The sequence below is a fragment of the Podarcis raffonei genome, chromosome 13, assembly GCF_027172205.1.
Source record: "Podarcis raffonei isolate rPodRaf1 chromosome 13, rPodRaf1.pri, whole genome shotgun sequence".
NCBI lineage: Eukaryota > Metazoa > Chordata > Lepidosauria > Squamata > Lacertidae > Podarcis > Podarcis raffonei.
The window spans coordinates 55,392,812-55,412,058 of NC_070614.1; the positions used below are offsets into that span (position 1 = coordinate 55,392,812).

The 19,247-nt window shown below is 55.0% G+C and overlaps 2 protein-coding genes across 5 annotated transcripts; one reads left to right on the forward strand and one right to left on the reverse strand.

The window, feature by feature from the left end:
- Positions 1–1,974: 1,974 nt before the first annotated feature.
- Positions 1,975–5,898, forward strand: LOC128400422 (E3 ubiquitin-protein ligase TRIM56-like). Of its 3 annotated transcripts, none has more exons than XM_053362606.1 (2): positions 1,975–2,048; positions 2,843–5,898. In XM_053362606.1, the coding sequence occupies exon 2, from the start codon at positions 2,886–2,888 to the stop codon at positions 5,157–5,159; it is 2,274 nt and encodes a 757-aa protein (XP_053218581.1). In that variant the 5' UTR covers positions 1,975–2,048; positions 2,843–2,885; the 3' UTR covers positions 5,160–5,898. The 3 variants fall into 3 exon arrangements, with proteins under 3 accessions (XP_053218581.1, XP_053218583.1, XP_053218582.1); XM_053362608.1 differs by having other exon boundaries at positions 1,983–2,048; positions 2,870–5,898; XM_053362607.1 differs by having other exon boundaries at positions 1,984–2,048; positions 2,855–5,898.
- A 5,604-nt stretch (positions 5,899–11,502) lies between these two features.
- On the reverse strand, positions 11,503–16,134 carry LOC128400205 (E3 ubiquitin-protein ligase TRIM56-like). Of its 2 annotated transcripts, none has more exons than XM_053362297.1 (2): positions 16,053–16,134; positions 11,503–14,763 (listed from the first exon to the last, which is right to left on the reverse strand). In XM_053362297.1, the coding sequence occupies exon 2, from the start codon at positions 14,730–14,732 to the stop codon at positions 12,426–12,428; it is 2,307 nt and encodes a 768-aa protein (XP_053218272.1). In that variant the 5' UTR covers positions 14,733–14,763; positions 16,053–16,134; the 3' UTR covers positions 11,503–12,425. The 2 variants fall into 2 exon arrangements, with proteins under 2 accessions (XP_053218272.1, XP_053218271.1); XM_053362296.1 differs by having other exon boundaries at positions 11,503–14,775.
- Positions 16,135–19,247: the final 3,113 nt, after the last annotated feature.

The following is a 19,247-nucleotide window of genomic DNA, read 5'->3' on the forward strand; positions in this document are numbered from 1 at the left end:
TGCCAGACAGGTAGCCATTCCAGAAAGAACAAACCCAGATGGAGACAAAAGGGTGGGATTAACTTGGCTGGGAAACAGGGAAATGTAAATATCTCTTTTGTTCCACTTGATGGGTGTTTGGTGGAGGGCAAGGGGAACCATGGGGCAGGGTCCAGGATGCTCAGATTACGGCCACCAGACCTCCCCTTTCATGATATAACCGTGATGTATGATGTATTAGTACGTTTCTGAGCACAATTCAAAGTGTTGGTGCTGACCTTTAAAGCCCTAAACGGCCTACTCCAGTATATCTGAAAGAGCATCTCCACCCCCATCGTCCAGCCTGGACACTGAGGTCCAGCGCTGAGGGCCTTCTGGAGGTTCCCTCACTGCGAGAATCAAGTTTACAGGGAACCAGGCAGGGGGCCTTCTCGGTGGTGGCGCCCACCCTGTGGAACGCCCTCCCACCAGATATCAAAGAGAACAAGAACTACCACACTTTTAGAAGACATCTGAAGGCAGCCCTGTTTAGGGAAGCTTTTAATGTTTAATAGGTTATTGTATTTTAGTGTTTTGTTGGAAGCCGCCCAGAGTGGCTGGAGAAACCCAGCCAGATGGGCGGGGTATTAATAATAATAATAATAATATTATATTATATTATATTATATTATATTATATTATAATTTGTAAGCAAGAAGGAACACAGTCGAGGACCCCCCCCCTCAACCTAGGAACAAATCTGGCTTTGGGCATTGGATATTTTTATTGACATTCCCTTGGTATAACAGGCTACTTTGCCTTGTAACCATGTCTTGTTTAATTATTATGTCTATGCTATACATAGTTCCAGTCACTACTTTCCACACAATCACATGCCTGTGGTTTATCCCCCCCACCCGGCCGACACCATGGTCACATCTTATTCTCACTGTAATTGCGCTGAAACGCAGGCTGAAATGGGGGCAGAGAAAGAGCAAACCACAAAGGGGTGTGTAAAGGGAAGTTTTGTGAGCATGCAAGGGCACAGCATACACAAAGGGGAAGCAAGAGGAAATGCCGAGGGTAGCTGAGGCATGCAAACATCTACCTTTGTGGTTAAAGCTGGTGGTAGGACTGTATCCCGGGTGGTTAGCTGGTGTGTCTAAACAATACGATGACTATAAAAACAGTGTACAACAAAGATCGGGGTTCAGCCTCCGACTGCTTTCTTGGTCGCTTGCTGTAACCTTTCCTGCTCCTGCAAGAAATAAAACTTTGTGTTTTATTCTTGGGTGATGTTCTTCGGAGCTGGTGAGTAAAGGACTAGGCTGTGCAGGGGACCTTAGGGGAGCCAAAAGGGAACCCGGGGGTCATCTAGTCCAACCCGTGCGATGCATGAATCACAGCTGGACGGGGCCCTCTGTTGGCCTGACCCAGCTGCTGTCCTCCGTTCTTGCGTCCATGAAGGAAACAGGGAGCTCTCCGACGGGGGTGGGGGTGGGAAGTGGGGCGGCCCCAGGACTGTGCACGTTGCCCAGACCCGCTTACGCTAACTCCTCGGGGGGTGGTCCAGCCTGGATGCCCCAAGAGGAGACGGGCTGCGAGGCTCAAAGGGAGGGAGGAGAGCCGAGGGGAGCGGCCGGGCTGGACGCCCCCTCTCCGGCCCTTTGGCTCCCCAGCAGAACCATCCCCGAGCCCCCCCGCGACCCCCTTGTCACAACCTCCCAGTCCCGTGGCGCCTTGCGCAAGGGGTGCCCAAACGTTTTTTCAAAGAGAGACAGATTTGATGAAGTGAACATGCGTGAGGGCCGACCAAAGCTTTCTATATGATTTTACCCCAATGTTGTTGAACTTTTTTGTTGATTCAAGTTGTTGATCTTTTTTGGAGGGGGTTACCCCAGTAAATAAACTAGGCGCCGGATTAAACCTTTGGACTTTGAACATAACTGCCCTAGCGGAATCGTCCACCCCCTGTGAGCGTCAGATTCGCTTTCACTTCCGCGCGGTGATGCTCCCAGCCCCACATCTCGGGGGCGACCTCCGGGGGAAGGGCAAGCGGGGAGGACCCCCAGCCCAGCTGCCGCTCCGAGGTAGGGGCTCCTTCGCGGGTGGGCGGGCAAGCTGCCAGCCAGTCGGGAGCCGCCCCCCAGATATGGGGTTCAGGCAGCGACCTTTGGCCTGGAGACCTTCGGAGGGTTAGGGGCTGCCGGGGTGGGTCGGGGGGCAGTCCTTCTCTCCCTGGATCCCGGGGAAGGGGAGGTCACGCTGGTCGCAAGGGCCTCGATGAGAGCTGGGCAAGGGTGCCCCTGCCGGCGCCAGGAGTCTCCTGGAAACCCAGGAGTCCTGCCCCCTAACCCCCACTCCCGTTGGACGTGTTGTAAAAACTGGGGGTCACCTGTGCAGCTCAACCCACGGAGAGTGGCGCTTTCAACCCCGTGTGTGGGTTTCCCCGTGTTTGTGGCTGTGCGTTTAATGCGCTCCTGTGCGCGCCTTCCTACCTAGCGCACTTACGGACGTGCGCTTCTTGTACAGAGTCTCGGTTTCCTTACATCAGGCGCAAGGGCTCCTGCCTCCTGTGGTCACCCCAATCCGAGGAGCCCCCTCTCACCCCAGCCTCCTAGCGGGAGGAAAGGGGGGTGCCCCAGCAGGGCTCCAGGTGTTGCTGGACTGCCGCTCCCTCCCTGGAGAGCGCTGGCCTTGCAGGGAATTCAAAAGTCCAGCCATACCTGGTGTTTGCAGTGCTTTTGTCCCAAGAGGACTGGACAAAGTCAGGGAGGAGGGAGGGTGTCCTTGGCTCCGAGCCACAATACAGACTCTGCTGCTCCTCTGGATCCTTTTCACAGTGCGCTCTCTCTCTCTCTCCCTCTTGTCCACCCCCTGGCAGGTTCCCTTCAAGGCAACCTCCCTGCAGCAGGGGCCACCCCACCATGGCTGCCAAGGCCCCGTCCCTCTCCGAAGCCCTCACCAGCGGCTTCCTGACCTGCACCATCTGCCTGGAGCGCCTCCGCCGCCCCAAGATCCTTCCCTGCCTGCACAGCTACTGCCAGGAGTGCCTGCGGAAGTTGGCAGGGGGCCGGAAGGAGCTTCAGTGCCCTGAGTGCCGTGAGCGGGTGGCCCTCCCAGAGGGGGGTGTGGGCGCCCTCCGGACCAACTTCTTCATCAACGGCCTGCTGGACCTGGTCCGCCCCACAGGGGAGGCAGAGCCAACCTGCAGCCTCTGTCCGCTCATTGGCCAGGAGACCAGCCAGCCGGCCGTCTCCCACTGCCTGGACTGCGCCGACGACATGTGCCAGGACTGCGCCAGCGGGCACCGCTGCTCCCGCCTCACCCACCTCCACCGCGTGGTGGCCATGAAGGACTACCTCTCCGGAGAGCACGACGAGGAGATCCGGAAGCGCCAGGCGCTGCAGTGCAAGGAGCACACCGGCGAGGAGCTGCGCTTCTTCTGCACGCCTTGTGCCGTCGTCCTCTGCCGGGAGTGCCGGCTGGGGGCCCACCTCCAGCACCCTTGCCTGCCCCTGGCTGAGGCGGCCCAGGCCCGCCGGCCGGTCATCGTGGAGCTCCTGGCCGGGGTGGAGGAGACGGTGCAGGTCATCCGGACGGGGAGGGCCAGCCTGGAGAGGGAGGCTGCGCGGCTGCAGGTGCGCGAGGCTAGCATCCGGGATGCGGTGGAGCAGGCGTGCTCGCGGGCGGTGCAGCGGCTGCTGGCGCAGCAGGAGGAGGTCCTGGCCCAGCTGGCGGACTACGTGAAGGAGCGGCAGAAGGCCTGCCAGGCCCTCTGCTCCGATCTGGAGTTCCAAGAGCAGGTGGCCTCCAGCACCGTGGCCTTTGCCCAGAAGGTGCTGAGTCTGGGGAGGGAGGTGGAGATTGTCTCCCTGGAGCAGGTCATCTGTGAGCGTCTCAGGCATCTGCAGGGCTTCTCCTGGGAGCCGCTGGCCACCCGCCTGCCCTGCCTGGAGGTTGACGCTGAGATCGAGGGCAGCGGCCCCCGCCTGTTCCACCTGGAGTTCCGAGAGGAGAGCCCCACTGGAGTGCCAGAGAGCCCCCAGGAGGCGGCTACAAAAGGGGCAAAGAAGAAGACCCATCTGCCAGAGGGCCCCCAGGAGGAGGCCACAAAAGGGGCAAAGAAAGAGACCCACCTGCCAGAGGGCCCCCAGGAGGAGGCCACAAAAGGGGCAAAGAAAGAGACCCACCTGCCCTGCCTGGAGGTCAACGCTGAGATCCCCACTGGAGTGCCGGAGGGCCACAAGAAGGCGGCCACAAAAGGGGCAAAGAAGAAGAGGAGGAAGCAACAGCAGCAGGTGCCGCCTGTCAAGGAGGGATTCCACATGACCACCCTCATCCTCAGGGGCTGCCAGCAAGCCGTAGCCCCTGTGCCTCCTCCCAAGGTCCCAGGAACCCCCCTTCTGACACCCAAGCCTCTCTTCTCATGTAGCTTCTGCGTCAAGAGCCCCAGCGACCAAAAGTGCCCCCTGGTCACAGGGCTCTGCCCCTTTGGCTCTGGAGAGCTGCTGGTGGCCGACAATCAAAACAAGAATCTGAAGCGCTTCTCCCTGCAGGGGGAGTTCAAGGGCACTGTCCCCGTCCCCAGTGGCGTGGCCCCGGTCAGCGTGGCCACTGTGGGCAGCAAGGTGGCCTTCACGGCTGGCTCCTGCCTCTACCTCCTGAATGCTGAGGGTGAGCTGGTGTGGCAGAAGGCCCTGGGGCAGGGGCAAGCCAGCCACGCCGTGGCAGCACTGGGGGGAGACCGTGTGGCGGTGTGTGTGGCTGGGCAGTTGGAGGTGTACGACCTGGAGGGGCGGCTGCTGGAGAAGATTGTGCCCGAGGGCAGTGCAGAGAGGTGCCTCGTCTTCCTGGCCAACCACAAGGACGGCTTTGTGGGCTCGGACTGGTACCACCGCAGCGTGGTCCTGTTCACCAGGACGGGGCAGCTGGTGGCCGAGTGCTCTGAGGAGCAGCTGGGCGAGTGCCAGCCAGGGGGCGTCTGTGCTGACGTCATGGGCATCATTTATGTGGTCCTGCGGGAGCTGAACAAGGTGGTGGCCTTCTCCCCCAGAGGGGAGAAGTTGGGGGCGTTCCTTGCTGCCAAGAACAGCATCAACCGGCCGCGGGTGGTCACAGTGGTTGGGAAGCGGCGCTTTGCCGTGGCTCTGAGCAACGGCACCGTCCACATCTTCCGGATCAGGTATCAGGGCAAGTGAGACAGAGAAAGGGCAAGGGAGGGGGGTTAAAAGCTGTATGTCCCAGAGTTAATGACCCAAGGCAGACTCGAGTGCCCAAGGTGAGCAATGGTGTGTGTAGGAGAGTAAAAGCAACAGTTCCTCCCACTTGCCCTCCTGTCTGGATTGGGTCGGCTCCCAGAGTTGTGCTTTACTTACCTCGGGTTGTTGTTCCCAAGGGCGGCCAACAGAGGGCAATGTAGAAATGATAGAACCTGCCATAGATCGCCTAACTGCCAAAGTTTACGTTCCTTTTGTTCTCCCGGGTAAATCAGGGGCATGAAAAAGTCCAGAGGATAATGCTGCTTTTCCCACCAAAAATCCAAAAGGCTGCAACAGCTAGATAACGGCAGGCAGCAGCAGAGACCTGCTTACTCTTATATTTAGACCAGCTTGCGGTCAGGATGCTCGTAAATGGGACGGTTTGTTTGTATACAAAAAAATCTGCCCTTTTTCCTTATAGGGTATCCAAGAGCCCATACAGAGTCCTTACATAGGTTCCCTATTGGTAGGAGAAAATAACAGAGGCCAAGCAGAGAATACTGAGAAGCGAAGCAGCTCGTAAGCCTGATCTTTATTGATCTGTTGCAACAGGGTCCTCACTCACCACACGCAGGAGAAGGAGGAGGAACCCAGAACAATGGCGTGCAAGGCCTTATATAGACTTTTGAAATTGCCACCCTGTAGATCAAGACCACCCCCAGAAACACCATACATACATCACAGAAGGGTGTAGCTCAAGACCACCACCCCAGACACATCATACCTACATCACAGAAAAGGTGGTCTACAGTAGAAATCTGAGTGGTTGGTTTACCTCCTGTCTGCCAGGTTACCTGTTTAATGGTCACTTGATTGGATACCCTGGGGAACCTGGCCAGTCTTTTGTAATGATAAATACTTAGTTCCTGAGCCAGGTCACAGGCTCACACCCTATTCATATCTTAAGTGTGCCCTTAAGACAGTATTTGTGAGGAAAGAAACAATGGGGAAGTTTCCCACTTCGACCTTGCAGAGAAATCATTTGCTCAGTTTGGGAATCCCAAGGAGATCATCACTGAGTGGGGATCCCATCTGTGCCTTCCGGAACAATCTGACAGAAGAACATGCTTTGTAACTCTGCTGTGATCACCATCCTTCTCTCTTTTTCTATAAATATCATTCAATAATAAAACAAACGTCTACATTTGCATCTTTGCAAGAGAGGACAATTGTATATGAGCTGAAATAAAGAGTCTGGATAAAAACTGCCTGCAGTTCTGAGATTTTCGTCCTGGGATGCTTTCAGATGGGAACTTAATATGTAAAATTGCCACAGAAACATCCTGTATGAGAAGCATAAACTCCACAGCAAACAGCTGCCTGGGAAACACCTCCCCCCCCATTTTTGAAGATGCAGAAACTCCACTGGGAGCAGCCAGAGAGTCTGGGAGCAGGAGCTCACCTGTTCAGAAATGGGGCAGAATCTCACCATGCAGCATATTGGAAACAACAATGAGCAGTTATTTGTTTCATTCATTAATTTGGCACCCCAAAGCGATTTACAATATATTATAACAACTAAAAGAATTGCAAATATGGAAACTCTTCTTATATATATGAGAACAGTTCCAAACAACAATGCCTAAAATCAGTCTGATTCCAATGCTGATACCGGCTGGAATTGTTGCAGGAATATATGTATAGATGGGGGGGGGGGTTGCTCCTCCAGCAGATACCATGCAAATGCAGCCCACTACCAAAATCAGCACACTCACTTTGTGACTTTTGTGACTTGTCCCCACAAAACACTTGGTCACAGTTTCTTCCTATCTATTCAAAGGGCCTTTGCTGCACTATACCAAATGTAAGAATTCACTGATCAATGTGTCTATGTACTGGCTCACTGGGAAAATTCCAGAAATTCATCTTGACCTGTGAGCTGCTCAGCAGCCCCTCTGCCTGAGTGATAATCCCTGGCCTCCTGATACCTGAGTGCCAGACAGGTAGCCATGCCAGAAAGAACAAACCCAGATAAAGACAAAAGGGTGGGATTCACTTGGCTGGGAAACAGGGAAATGTAAATATCCCTTTTGTTAAACTTGATGGGTGTTTGGTGGAGGGCAAGGAGAACCATAGGGCAGGGTCCAGAATGTTCAGATTCCTGCCACCAGACCTCCCCTTTCATGATGTAACCATGATGTATGAGTGATGTATTAGTACGTTTCCGAGCACAATTCAAAGTGTTGGTGTTGACCTTTAAAGCCCTAAATGGCCTTGGCCCAGTATACCTGATGGAACGTCTCCACCCCCATCGTTCTGCCAGGACTCTGAGGTCCAGCGCCGAGGGCCTTCTGGCGGTTCCCTCATTGCGAGAAGCAAAGCTACAGGGAACCAGGCAGAGGGCCTTCTCAGTAGTGGCGCCTGCCCTGTGGAACGCCCTTGCAGCAGATGTCAAAGAGATAATATCTGTCCTCCCTTCCCCACAGGTGGGCGGGGTTTGTGGCACCGAGCAAGGCTCACCTGGGTGGGTGCAACCCACCTGCTTAAGCTGGCCTTAGACCCACCCTTGGCCAGTGAGGACAATGGACGTCCGCCCGGGGGTGGGCCTAAGGCCAAGAGTAAAGAGGCTGACCTTTTGGCTCAAGGCTCTTTTGCTGTTCTTCCTTCTAGGATAAATGGCAAAATGTGACATTGAGTTAGCCTTCTGGCTGCTCCCGCTTCATCCTGAAGCTTTTTGGCTTCTACGATTCAAATTCAGGGATAGCTGTTATTTTGACAAGGCTATGCCCATGGGTTGCCCTGTGGCCTGCGTGGCCTTTGAAACCTTCAGCACATTCATTGAATGGGCCTTCAAAACCACATCTGGTTCCCCTTTCATCACCCATTACTTAGATGACTTTCTTATTGTGGCGACCCCAGACTCCCCTGACTGCGCTCTATCCCTAGCTACATTCATGCGCCTTGCAGCTGACTTTGGCATACCTCTGGCTGCTGACAAGACCGAGGGCCCTTCGACTATCCTTTCCTACTTGGGTATTGAATTGGACACAATTCGGCAGTCATCGCGCCTCCCACAGACCAAGCTGGAATCCTTGAAAGTGTTTCTGGAGGCAATGCTTGGGGTTAAGAAGACCACCCTTCGCCAGGTGCAATCCCTATTGGGTCATCTCAATTTTGCGTGTAGAGTAGTGGCGCCAGGCCATGCCTTTTGTGCCCCTCTGGCACGGCTCACGGCTGGGGGGGTAGCCCCCCACCATCACATCAGGGTGACAAAGCAGATAAAGGACGATCTGAGGGTTTGGCTTGCATTCCTGCAGGATTATAATGGGGTTTCATTTTGGCAGAAGTGCCTTAACCCCGGGGCGGAGTTCCAGGTTAATTCTGATGCTTCTGGCCGCTTTGGCGTCTTCTTCAGGGGACATTGGTGCGCCCAGCTGTGGCCATCTTCTTGGCACACAGCAGGCATTACTCAGGATTTAACCTTTCTGGAGTTCTTTCCTATTCTAGTTGCCATTCGCATCTGGGGAACCCTCTTCTCGAATTCCAGGGTCTGTTTCTGGTCTGACAATCAAGCGGTGATAAGAGTTATATCTAGGCGGTCAGCAAAGTCCCAGAGGGTCATAAGGTCCTGTGCCTGTTTGTGCTGGAGTGCCTGCGGCACAATATTTCTTTCACTGCCCGCTTCATACCTGGCCTTAACAATAACATTGCTGATGCCCTGTCTCGTTTCCAGATGGAGCGTTTCCGCGAACTGGCACCAGGAGCATCCCAGTCCCCAGACGCCTTCCCAGACGATCTGTGGGAGATTGGAAGCGAGAAGTAAACCAGGGAGTATTGGCAGCAATAGCACCCTCCAACAGACGTTCTTATTCCAGGGCCTGGGATGCCTTTGGGCGCTTTCGTGGCTCTGTAACATGGCACGCATCTGAGGAGGAGGTGCTTCAGTTCTTGGTGCTCCTAAAGCGCAAGGGCCTTGCCATAAAAACTTTAATGCTTTACAGGGCAGCTATTTCTTTCTTTTGTAAATTCCGTCATTGGCGAGACCCCTGTGACAGCTTCCATGTCAAAATGTTACTGGCTGGGTGGCAGCGTGTCATTCCCCCTCGTCAGGATGGCAGGAAGCCTATCACCATAGACATACTTTATCTAATTTGGAAAAAACTACCAGAGATCTGATGGTCAAATTTTGAAATCTTTCGGGCAGCATTCTCCCTAGCCTTTTTTGGTGCCATGCGCATTGGTGAGTGTTTGGCTGGGCCCCTGCAATCAGGGTTGGCAGACAACGACATCAAGTTCTCTGGGCATACGTTGAATGTTAAGATTCGGTCCTCAAAAACTGACCAATTGCGGAAAGGAGTCACGCTTGTGCTGCCTCCGACGGAACAGGTGGGCCCCTGCCCATATCGCGACACACGCCGCTTCTTCAGGGTCCGGCCACAGTCCAAGCACCCTTTCTTCATTCACTCAAACACGCACCCGATTACGCGATCACAATTCACAATTCACAGCAGTTTTACTCAAAGCCTTATCTGCTTGCGGTGTTAGTCCCCAGGAATATTCTGGGCACTCCTTCCGTATCAGGGAACGATACAGCGGCGATACAGGGTTGGGACCCCACACACATCAAGACACTGGGGCGCTGGTGTTCGGCAGCCTACAAAAGCTACATTTGTCCCGGCTCCTTCTCCTTATCACTTGCAATTTAATTGTCTTACAGGTTTGCCCACCATGAAGATCTGGGTTATAGGCCACAGCATTCTCCATTGGGTGGCAGATTATGCACGGTCTCAAAATCGTGGCCATAACCTTTATACGCATTTATTGGATGGCCCAGCGGGGCATGCGTTGGCGGAGCTTGATGCCCATGCTGCGTAGTGCCACAGCGGCCCATGGCCCTCCAAGGGTCTTGATTATGCATGCGGGGGAGAACGATCTAGTGGAGCAAAAAGGCATTGCCCTTACCCTTGCTGCAAGGGCAGATCTGAAAAGCCTACATGCCTTGTACCCGTCAATGACCATCGGCTGGTCCAATCTCCTACCCCGTCTTCTCTGGAGGGGGCTTCCAATCCCTCTCGCATTAATTATGCAGTGAGTAAAATTAGCAGGGCCATGCGCAACACCATGCGGCAAATTGGTGGGTTCTCTATCCCACATCCCAACATCACAGCAGACAGAGTTGACCTATTCCGGGGGGACGGGGTGCACCTGACCCCACTGGGCAGTGGGGCTCCACGACTTGCGACAAGCCCTTGGGGACTGGATAGATTGCGGGGTTTGATTGGTCCTTGGTTGTGGGACTTGGTGGCGAGGCCCCTTAGGGCCTCGAGTGGCGGTTTTAGGCCTTGGCAAGGTAGCCTTTAGTCTAACATCAAGTTGGGGGGGGGGATGCAGTCATGCTTGCAGGGCCCATTGAAGGGCAAAACCGGGAGTCCCTGGCCCTAGAGCGGCAGCATGTAGGTCAAACTCCCCGGACGAGGTCAGTGGAAGGGCATGTTGTGTAAGTTTGCGCTTTGCAGTCCCCTCTCACTGGGCCTCAACTGCCTGCATATCCTCAGCCTGCATATCCTGCGCCAAGTTTCCCACTTCTGAAGTTCAATAAAGTTGTGGCCAATTTGAACCCATACTCTGGTCTCTTGTCTTATCATTTGGGGAAAGGGGTAGGCACCACAGACAGGGTTTAGAGCGCGTGCCCGCAATATCCGCCCTCCCTTCCCCACAGGTGGGCGGGGTTTGCGGCTCACTTGGGCGGGTGCCACCCACCTGCTTGAGCTGGCCTTTGACCCGCCCTCAGCCAGGGAGGACAATGGCCGGCCGGCCGGGGGTGGGCCTAAGGCCAAAAAGAAAAGAGGCAGACCCCAGGATATCTGCTGGAGGGGCAACCCCCACCCCAACCTATACATAAATTCCTGCAAGATTTCCAGCCAGTATCAGCATTGGAATCCGACTGATTTTAGGCATTGTTGTTTGAAGCTGTTCTAATATATATAAGAAGAGTTTCCATATTTGCAATTCTTTTAGTTGTTATAATATATTGTAAATTGCTTTGGGGTGCCAAATTAATGAATGAAACAAATATCTGCTCATTGTTGTTTCCAATATGCTGCATGGTGAGATTCTGCCCCATTTCTGAACAGGTGAGCTCCTGCTCCCAGACTCTCTGGCTGCTCCCAGTGGAGTTTCTGCATCTTCAGAAATGGGGGGGGAGGTGTTTCCCAGGCAGCTGTTTGCTGTGGAGTTTATGCTTCTCATACAGGATGTTTCTGTGGCAATTTTACATATTAAGTTCCCATCTGAAAGCATCTCAGGACGAAAATATCAGAACTGCAGGCAGTTTTTATCCAGACTCTTTATTTCAGCTCATATACAATTGTTCTCTCTTGCAAAGATGCAAATATAGACGTTTGTTTTATTATTGAATGATATTTATAGAAAAAGAGAGAAGGATGGTGATCACAGCAGAGTTACAAAGCATGTTCTTCTGTCAGATTGTTCCGGAAGGCACAGACGGGATCCCCACTCAGTGATGGTCTCCTTGGGGTGCAAATGAATATAACGTTCAGGCTTAATATTGTGCCCCACACTCTCAGATTCACGCTCCAATTACACACACTGTTGTGTTGTGTTATGCCCCATTTAGCAGCTGGAAGCTGGCCACACCAGCCAGCCAAATCCAGGAGCCCTCCTGCGTAATGGATTCTGCCACCCTTTTGCAGAACACCTGGCCAAGCCCCGAGTTTCCTCCTGAGAACAGAAAAGGCACTTTGGAAAGGTTATGATGCCCACCATCTTGTCAGAGGGGTCCTCCTCTGTCAGAAGTTTTTGAAAAGTGTCTCCCAAGACCCTTAATCCCTTAATCTGAATAAAATTGGTGAAAAAGCAGAGAGTTTATTGAATACAAGACGTCCTTGCAAAAGCGGGTGTCCAAAGCAGGCACACCCAAAATTGACATAGCATAAGCTTATATTCCCTATACCTGAAGCGCAGGGTCCCTCCCTTGTCTCCCCACTGGCTGGGTACTGCAAGGTTTACAGCCCATCACGACCACCTAATTTCCCTACTAAATTTTGTTTTATTATCACCAAGGAATGGTGATCACAACAGAGTTACAAAGTAAAAGCATGCTTTTACTCTCCTACACACACCATTGCTCACCTTGGGCACTCCAGTCTGCCTTGGGTCATTAAATGTGGGACATACAGCTTTTAACACACACACACACACACACACACACCCACACACACACACACACCCTGCCCTTTCTCTGTCTCACTTGCCCTGATACCTGATCCGGAAGATGTGGACGGTGCCGTTGCTCAGAGCCACGGCAAAGCGCCCCTCCCTAGCCACTGTGACCACCCGCGGCTGGTCGATGCTATTCTCGGCAGTGAGGAACGCCCCCAAATCCTCCCCGCTGGGGGAGAAGGCCACCACCTTGTTCAGCTCCCGCAGGACCACGTAAATGATGCCCATGACGTCAGCACAGATGCCCCCTGGCTGGCACTCGCCCAGCTGCTCCTCAGAGCACTCGGCCACCAGCTGCCCCGTCCTGGTGAACAGGACCACGCTGCGGTGGTACCAGTCTGAGCCCACAAAGCCGTCCTTGTGGTTGGCCAGGAAGACGAGGCACCTCTCCCCACTGCCCTCGGGCACAATCTTCTCCAGCAGCCGCCCCTCCAGGTCGTACACCTCCAACTGCCCAGCCACACACACTGCCAGATGGTTTTCCCCCAGTGCTGCCACGGCGTGGCTGGCCTGCCCCTGCCCCAGGGCCTTCTGCCACACCAGCTCACCCTCAGCATTCAGGAGGTAGAGGCAGGAGCCGGCCGTGAAGGCCACCTTGCTGCCCACAGTGGCCAAGCTGACCGGGGCCACGCCACTGGGGACGGGGACAGTGCCCTTGAACTCCCCCTGCAGGGAGAAGCGCTTCAGATTCTTGTTTTGATTGTCGGCCACCAGCAGCTCTCCAGAGCCAAAGGGGCAGAGCCCTGTGACCAGGGGGCACTTTTGGTCGCTGGGGCTCTTGACGCAGAAGCTACATGAGAAGAGAGGCTTGGGTGTCAGAAGGGGGGTTCCTGGGACCTTGGGAGGAGGCACAGGGGCTACGGCTTGCTGGCAGCCCCTGAGGATGAGGGTGGTCATGTGGAATCCCTCCTTGACAGGCGGCACCTGCTGCTGTTGCTTCCTCCTCTTCTTCTTTGCCCCTTTTGTGGCCGCCTTCTTGTGGCCCTCTGGCACTCCAGTGGGGATCTCAGCGTTGACCTCCAGGCAGGGCAGGTGGGTCTCTTTCTTTGCCCCTTTTGTGGCCACCTCCTGGGGGCCCTCCGGCACTCCAGTGGGGCTCTCCTCTCGGAACTCCGGGTGGAACAGGCGGGGGCCGCTGCCCTCGATCTCAGCGTCAACCTCCAGGCAGGGCAAGTGGGTCTTCTTCTTTGCCCCTTTTGTGGCTGCCTCCTGGGGGCTCTCCGGCACTCCAGTGGGGCTCTCCTCTCGGAACTCCAGGTGGAACAGGCGGGGGCCGCTGCCCTCGATCTCAGCGTTGACCTCCAGGCAGGGCAGGCGGGTGGCCAGCGGCTCCCAGGAGAAGCCCTGCAGATGCCTGAGACGCTCACAGATGACCTGCTCCAGGGAGACAATCTCCACCTCCCTCCCCAGACTCAGCACCTTCTGGGCAAAGGCCACGGTGCTGGAGGCCACCTGCTCTTGGAACTCCAGATCGGAGCAGAGGGCCTGGCAGGCCTTCTGCTGCTCCTTCACGTAGTCCGCCAGCTGGGCCAGGACCTCCTCCTGCTGCGCCAGCAGCCGCTGCACCGCCCGCGAGCACGCCTCCTCCACCGCATCCCGGATGCTAGCCTCGCGCACCTGCAGCCGCGCAGCCTCCCTCTCCAGGCTGGCCCTCCCCGTCCGGATGACCTGCACCGTCTCCTCCACCCCGGCCAGGAGCTCCACGATGACCGGCCGGCGGGCCTGGGCCGCCTCAGCCAGGGGCAGGCAAGGGTGCTGGAGGTGGGCCCCCAGCCGGCACTCCCGGCAGAGGACGACGGCACAAGGCGTGCAGAAGAAGCGCAGCTCCTCGCCGGTGTGCTCCTTGCACTGCAGCGCCTGGCGCTTCCGGATCTCCTCGTCGTGCTCTCCGGAGAGGTAGTCCTTCATGGCCACCACGCGGTGGAGGTGGGTGAGGCGGGAGCAGCGGTGCCCGCTGGCGCAGTCCTGGCACATGTCGTCGGCGCAGTCCAGGCAGCGGGAGACGGCCGGCCGGCTGGTCTCCTGGCCGATGAGCGGACAGAGGCTGCAGGTGGGCTCTGCTTCCCCTGTGGGGCGGACCAGGTCCAGCAGGCCGTTGATGAAGAAGTTGGTCCGGAGGGCGCCCACGCCCCCCTCTGGGAGGGCCACCCGCTCACGGCACTCAGGGCACTGAAGCTCCTTCCGGCCCCCTGCCAACTTCCGCAGGCACTCCTGGCAGTAGCTGTGCAGGCAGGGAAGGATCTTGGGGCGGCGGAGGCGCTCCAGGCAGATGGTGCAGGTCAGGAAGCCGCTGGTGAGGGCTTCGGAGAGGGATGGGGCCTTGGCAGCCATGGTGGGGTGGTCCCTGCTGCAGGGAGGTTGCCTTGAAGGGAACCTGCCAGGGGGTGGACAAGAAAGAGAGAGAGAGAGAGAGAGAGAGAGAGAGAGAGAGAGAGAGAGAGAGAGCGCACTGTGAAAAGGATCCAGGGGTTTTAGTAAACCACAAGCTCAATATGAGTCAACGCTGTGGTGCAGCAGCAAACAAAGACTAACGTGATTCTAAGCTGCATCATCAGAAGTCCAGGGCAGCACAATTTAAAGAGGATGTTGACAAGGTGGAAGGTATGCAGAGCAGGGCTGCCAAGATGATCAAGGGTCTGGAAACTAAGCCTGATGAGGAGCAGTTGAGGGACCTGGGTATGTTTAGCCTGGAAAAGAGGGGACTGAGAGGAGATATGAGAGCCATCTTCAAACATCTCAAGGGCTGCCACATGGGAAATGAAGCAAGCCTGAGTTCACTTACAAAGGAGTTCAGTCACAAGAAAGGACATCGCAGCGTAAACATCAAGAAGAACTTTCTGACAGTAAGAGCAGTTTGACAGTAGAGCAGATCACCATTCACTAAGGCACAGCAGAGTCTGTATTGTGGCTCGCAGCCAAGGACAGCCCCCCTCCTCCCTGACTTTGTCCAGTCCTCTCGGGACAAAAGCACTGCAAACACCAGATATGGCTGGACTTTTGAATTCCCTGCAAGGCCAGCGCTCTCCAGGGAGGGAGCGGCAGTCCAGCAACACCTGGAGCCCTGCTGGGCCTCCCCCCTTTCCTCCCGCTAGGAGGCTGGGGTGAGAGGGGGCTCCTCGGATTGGGGTGACCACAGGAGGCAGGAGCCCTTGCGCCTGATGTAAGGAAACCCAGGCTCTGTACAAGAAGCGCACGTCCGTAAGTGCGCTAGGTAGGAAGGCGCGCACAGGAGCGCATTAAACGCACAGCCACAAACACGGGGAAACCCACACACGGGGATGAAAGCGCCACTCTCCGTGGGTTGAGCTGCACAGGCGACCCCCGGTTTTTACAACACGCCCATGAAGCGATGGGTGCGAGCCAGAAGTGGGGGGGGGGACGGCTCTTTCCAACGGGAGTGGGGGTTAGGGGGCAGGACTCCTGGGTCCCCAGGAGACTCCTGGCGCCGGCGGGGGCGCCCTTGCCCAGCTCTCATCGAGGCCCTTGCGACCAGCGTGACCTCCCCTTCCCGGGACCGCCCCCCGACCCACCCCGGCCGCCCCTAACCCTCCGAAGGTCTCCGGGCCAAAGGCCGCCGCCCGAACCCCATATCTGGGGGGCGACTCCCGACTGGCTGGCAGCTTGCCCGCCCACCCGCGAAGGAGCCCCTACCTCGGAGCGGCAGCTGGGCTGGGGGTCCTCCCCGCTTGCCCTTCCCCCGGAGGTCGCCCCCGAGATGTGGGGCTGGGAGCGTCACCGCGCGGAAGCGAAAGCGAATCTGGTGCTAGGTTTGGCTCCCAGGGGGCGGAGGATTCCGCAAGGGCAGGTATGTTCAAAGTCCAAAGGTTTAATCCGGCGCCTAGTTTATTTATTGGGGTAAAACCTCGCCTAAAAGCTCAACAACTTGAATCAACAAAAAAGTTGGGTCTCCATAAAAGGCGGATCTACACGGATCCTCATGGATCCTCCACTTTTTAAAAAATAATTCCAACAAATGCAGTGTCAAATCACACCTAGAAGGCACGCCTACAAACTGGACTATAAAAAACGTGGATCCCACACTTTGCCGCCCTGCAGCACCACAAAAACATGGATCCGAGGCACGGATCCTCATGAATTCATATGATTTTTATATTGAAACAAAATGAAAACACCATGCTACTGTAGACCACATCTTAATCTGTAGGAGGAACCAAAGAAATCACGCATCCACTGTTTCGTGGTGCCGCAATGGCGCAAAAACATGGTTAAAAAACACGGATCCTCATGAATCGTAATGATTTTTGCACTAGATCAGCCCAAACTCACTGTCAAATTACACATCATGGCCAGGGGCACAGCATCCACCACAGAAATCACAGGTCCATGGCTTCCTGGCCATACCGTGGCCCAAAAACGTGGTTTTCAAGCACGGATCCTCATGGATCCTCACGCTTTTTGCATTGGGCCAACCCAAACTCACTGTCAAATCACACATCGTGTCCAGGGGCACAGCATCCACCACAAAAAACTGAGATCCACGGTTATCTGGCAACGGCATGGCCCAAAAACGTGGTTTCGAAGCATGGATCCTCATGGATCCTCATGATTTTTGCATTGGGCCAACCCAAACTCACCGTCAAATCACACATGATTTCCAGGGGCATAGCCTGCACCACAAAAATCACGGATCCACGGCTTCCTGGCCACTCCATGGCCCAAAAACGTGGTTTTCAAGCACGGATCCTCATGGATCCTCACGCTTTTTGCATTGGGCCAACCCAAACTCACTGTCAAATCACACATCATGTCCAGGGGCACAGCCTGCACCACAAAAATCACGGATCCACGGCTTCCTGGCCACTCCGTGGCCCAAAAACGTGGTTTTCAAGCACGGATCCTCATGGATCCTCACGCTTTTTGCATTGGGCCAACGCAAACTCACCGTCAAATCACACATCATTCCCAGGGGCACAGCATCCATCACAAAAATCACGGATCCACAGCTTCCTGGCCATACCGTGGCCCAAAAACGTGGTTTTGAAGCACGGATCCTCATGGATGCTCATGCTTTTGCATTGGGCAAACACAAACTCAATGTCAAATCACATATCATAGCCACGGGCACAGCCTGCACCACAAAAATCACGGATCCACGGCTTCCTGGCCACTCCATGGCCCAAAAACGTGGTTTTCAAGCACGGATCCTCATGGATCCTCACGCTTTTTGCATTGGGCCAACCCAAACTCACCGTCAAATCACACATCATTCCCAGGGGCACAGCATCCATCACAAAAATCACGGATCCACAGCTTCCTGGCCATACCGTGGCCCAAAAACGTGGTTCCGGACCACGGATCCTCATGGATCCTCATGCTTTTGCATTGGGCAAACACAAACTCAATGTCAAATCACATATCATAGCCACGGGCACAGCCTGCACCACAAAAATCACGGATCCACGGCTTCCTGGCCACTCCATGGCCCAAAAACGTCGTTTTCAAGCACGGATCCTCATGGATCCTCACGCTTTTTGCATTGGGCCAACCCAAACTCACTGTCAAATCACACATCGTGTCCAGGGGCACAGCCTGCACCACAAAAATCACGGATCCACGGCTTCCTTGCCACTCCGTGGCCCAAAAACGTGGTTTTCAAGCACGGATCCTCATGGATCCTCACGCTTTTTGCATTGGGCCAATCCAAACTCACCGTCAAATCACACATCATTCCCAGGGGCACAGCATCCACCACAAAAATCACAGATCCACGGCTTCCTGGCCATACCGTGGCCCAAAAACGTGGTTTTGAAGCACGGATCCTCATGGATCCTCACGCTTTTGCATTGGGCCAACACAAACTCAATATCAAATCACATATCATAGCCACGGGCACAGCCTGCACCACAAAAAACTCAGATCCACGCCTGCCTGGCCATACCGTGGCCCAAAAACGTGGTTTTGAAGCATGGATCCTCATGATTTGTGCACAAGATCAGCCCAAAGTCATCATCAGATCAAACAACATGGCCAGGGGCACAGCATCCACCACAAAAATCATGGATCCACGGCTTCCTGGCCATACCGTGGCCCAAAAACGTGGTTCCGAACCACAGATCCCCATGGATCCTAACGCTTTTTGCATTGGGCCAACCCAAAATCACCGTCAAATCACACATCATTCCCAGGGGCACAGAATCCACCACAAAAAACTCAGATCCACGGTTTCCTGGCCACACCATGGCCCAAAAACGTGGTTTCGAAGCATGGATCCTCACGGATCCTCACAGTTCTTGCATTGGGCCACCCCAAACTCACTGCCAAATCAAACATCATGTCCATGGGCACAGTCTGCACCACAAAAAACTCGGATCCACGGCTTCTTGGCCATACCGTGACCCAAAAACGTGGTTTTGAAGCACGGATCCTCATGGATCCTCACACTTTTCGCATTGGGCCAACCCAAACGCACCGTTAAATCACACATCATGTCCAGGGGCACAGCCTGCACCATGAAAATCACGGATCCATGGCTTCCTGGCCACTCCGTGGCCCAAAAACGTGGTTTTGAAGAACGGATCCTCATGGATCCTCATGATTTTTGCACAAGACCAGCCCAAACGCACCGTTAAATCACACATCATGTCCAGGGGCACAGCCTGCACCATGAAAATCACGGATCCATGGCTTCCTGGCCATACCGTGGCCCAAAAACGTGGTTTTGAACGTCGGATCCTCACGGATCCTAACGCTTTTTGCATTGGGCCACCCCAAATTCACTGTCAAATAACACATCATGTCCAGGGGCACAGCCTGCACCACAGAAAACTCAGATCCACGGTTATCTGGCAACGGCATGGCCCAAAGATGTGGTTTTGAAGCACGGAT

Excerpts from the sequence above, each read along its gene's own strand:
- LOC128400422 (XM_053362606.1), top strand. The coding sequence starts at position 2,886 with ATGGCTGCCAAGGCCCCGTCCCTCTCCGAAGCCCTCACCAGCGGCTTC.
- LOC128400205 (XM_053362297.1), bottom strand. The coding sequence starts at position 14,732 with ATGGCTGCCAAGGCCCCATCCCTCTCCGAAGCCCTCACCAGCGGCTTC.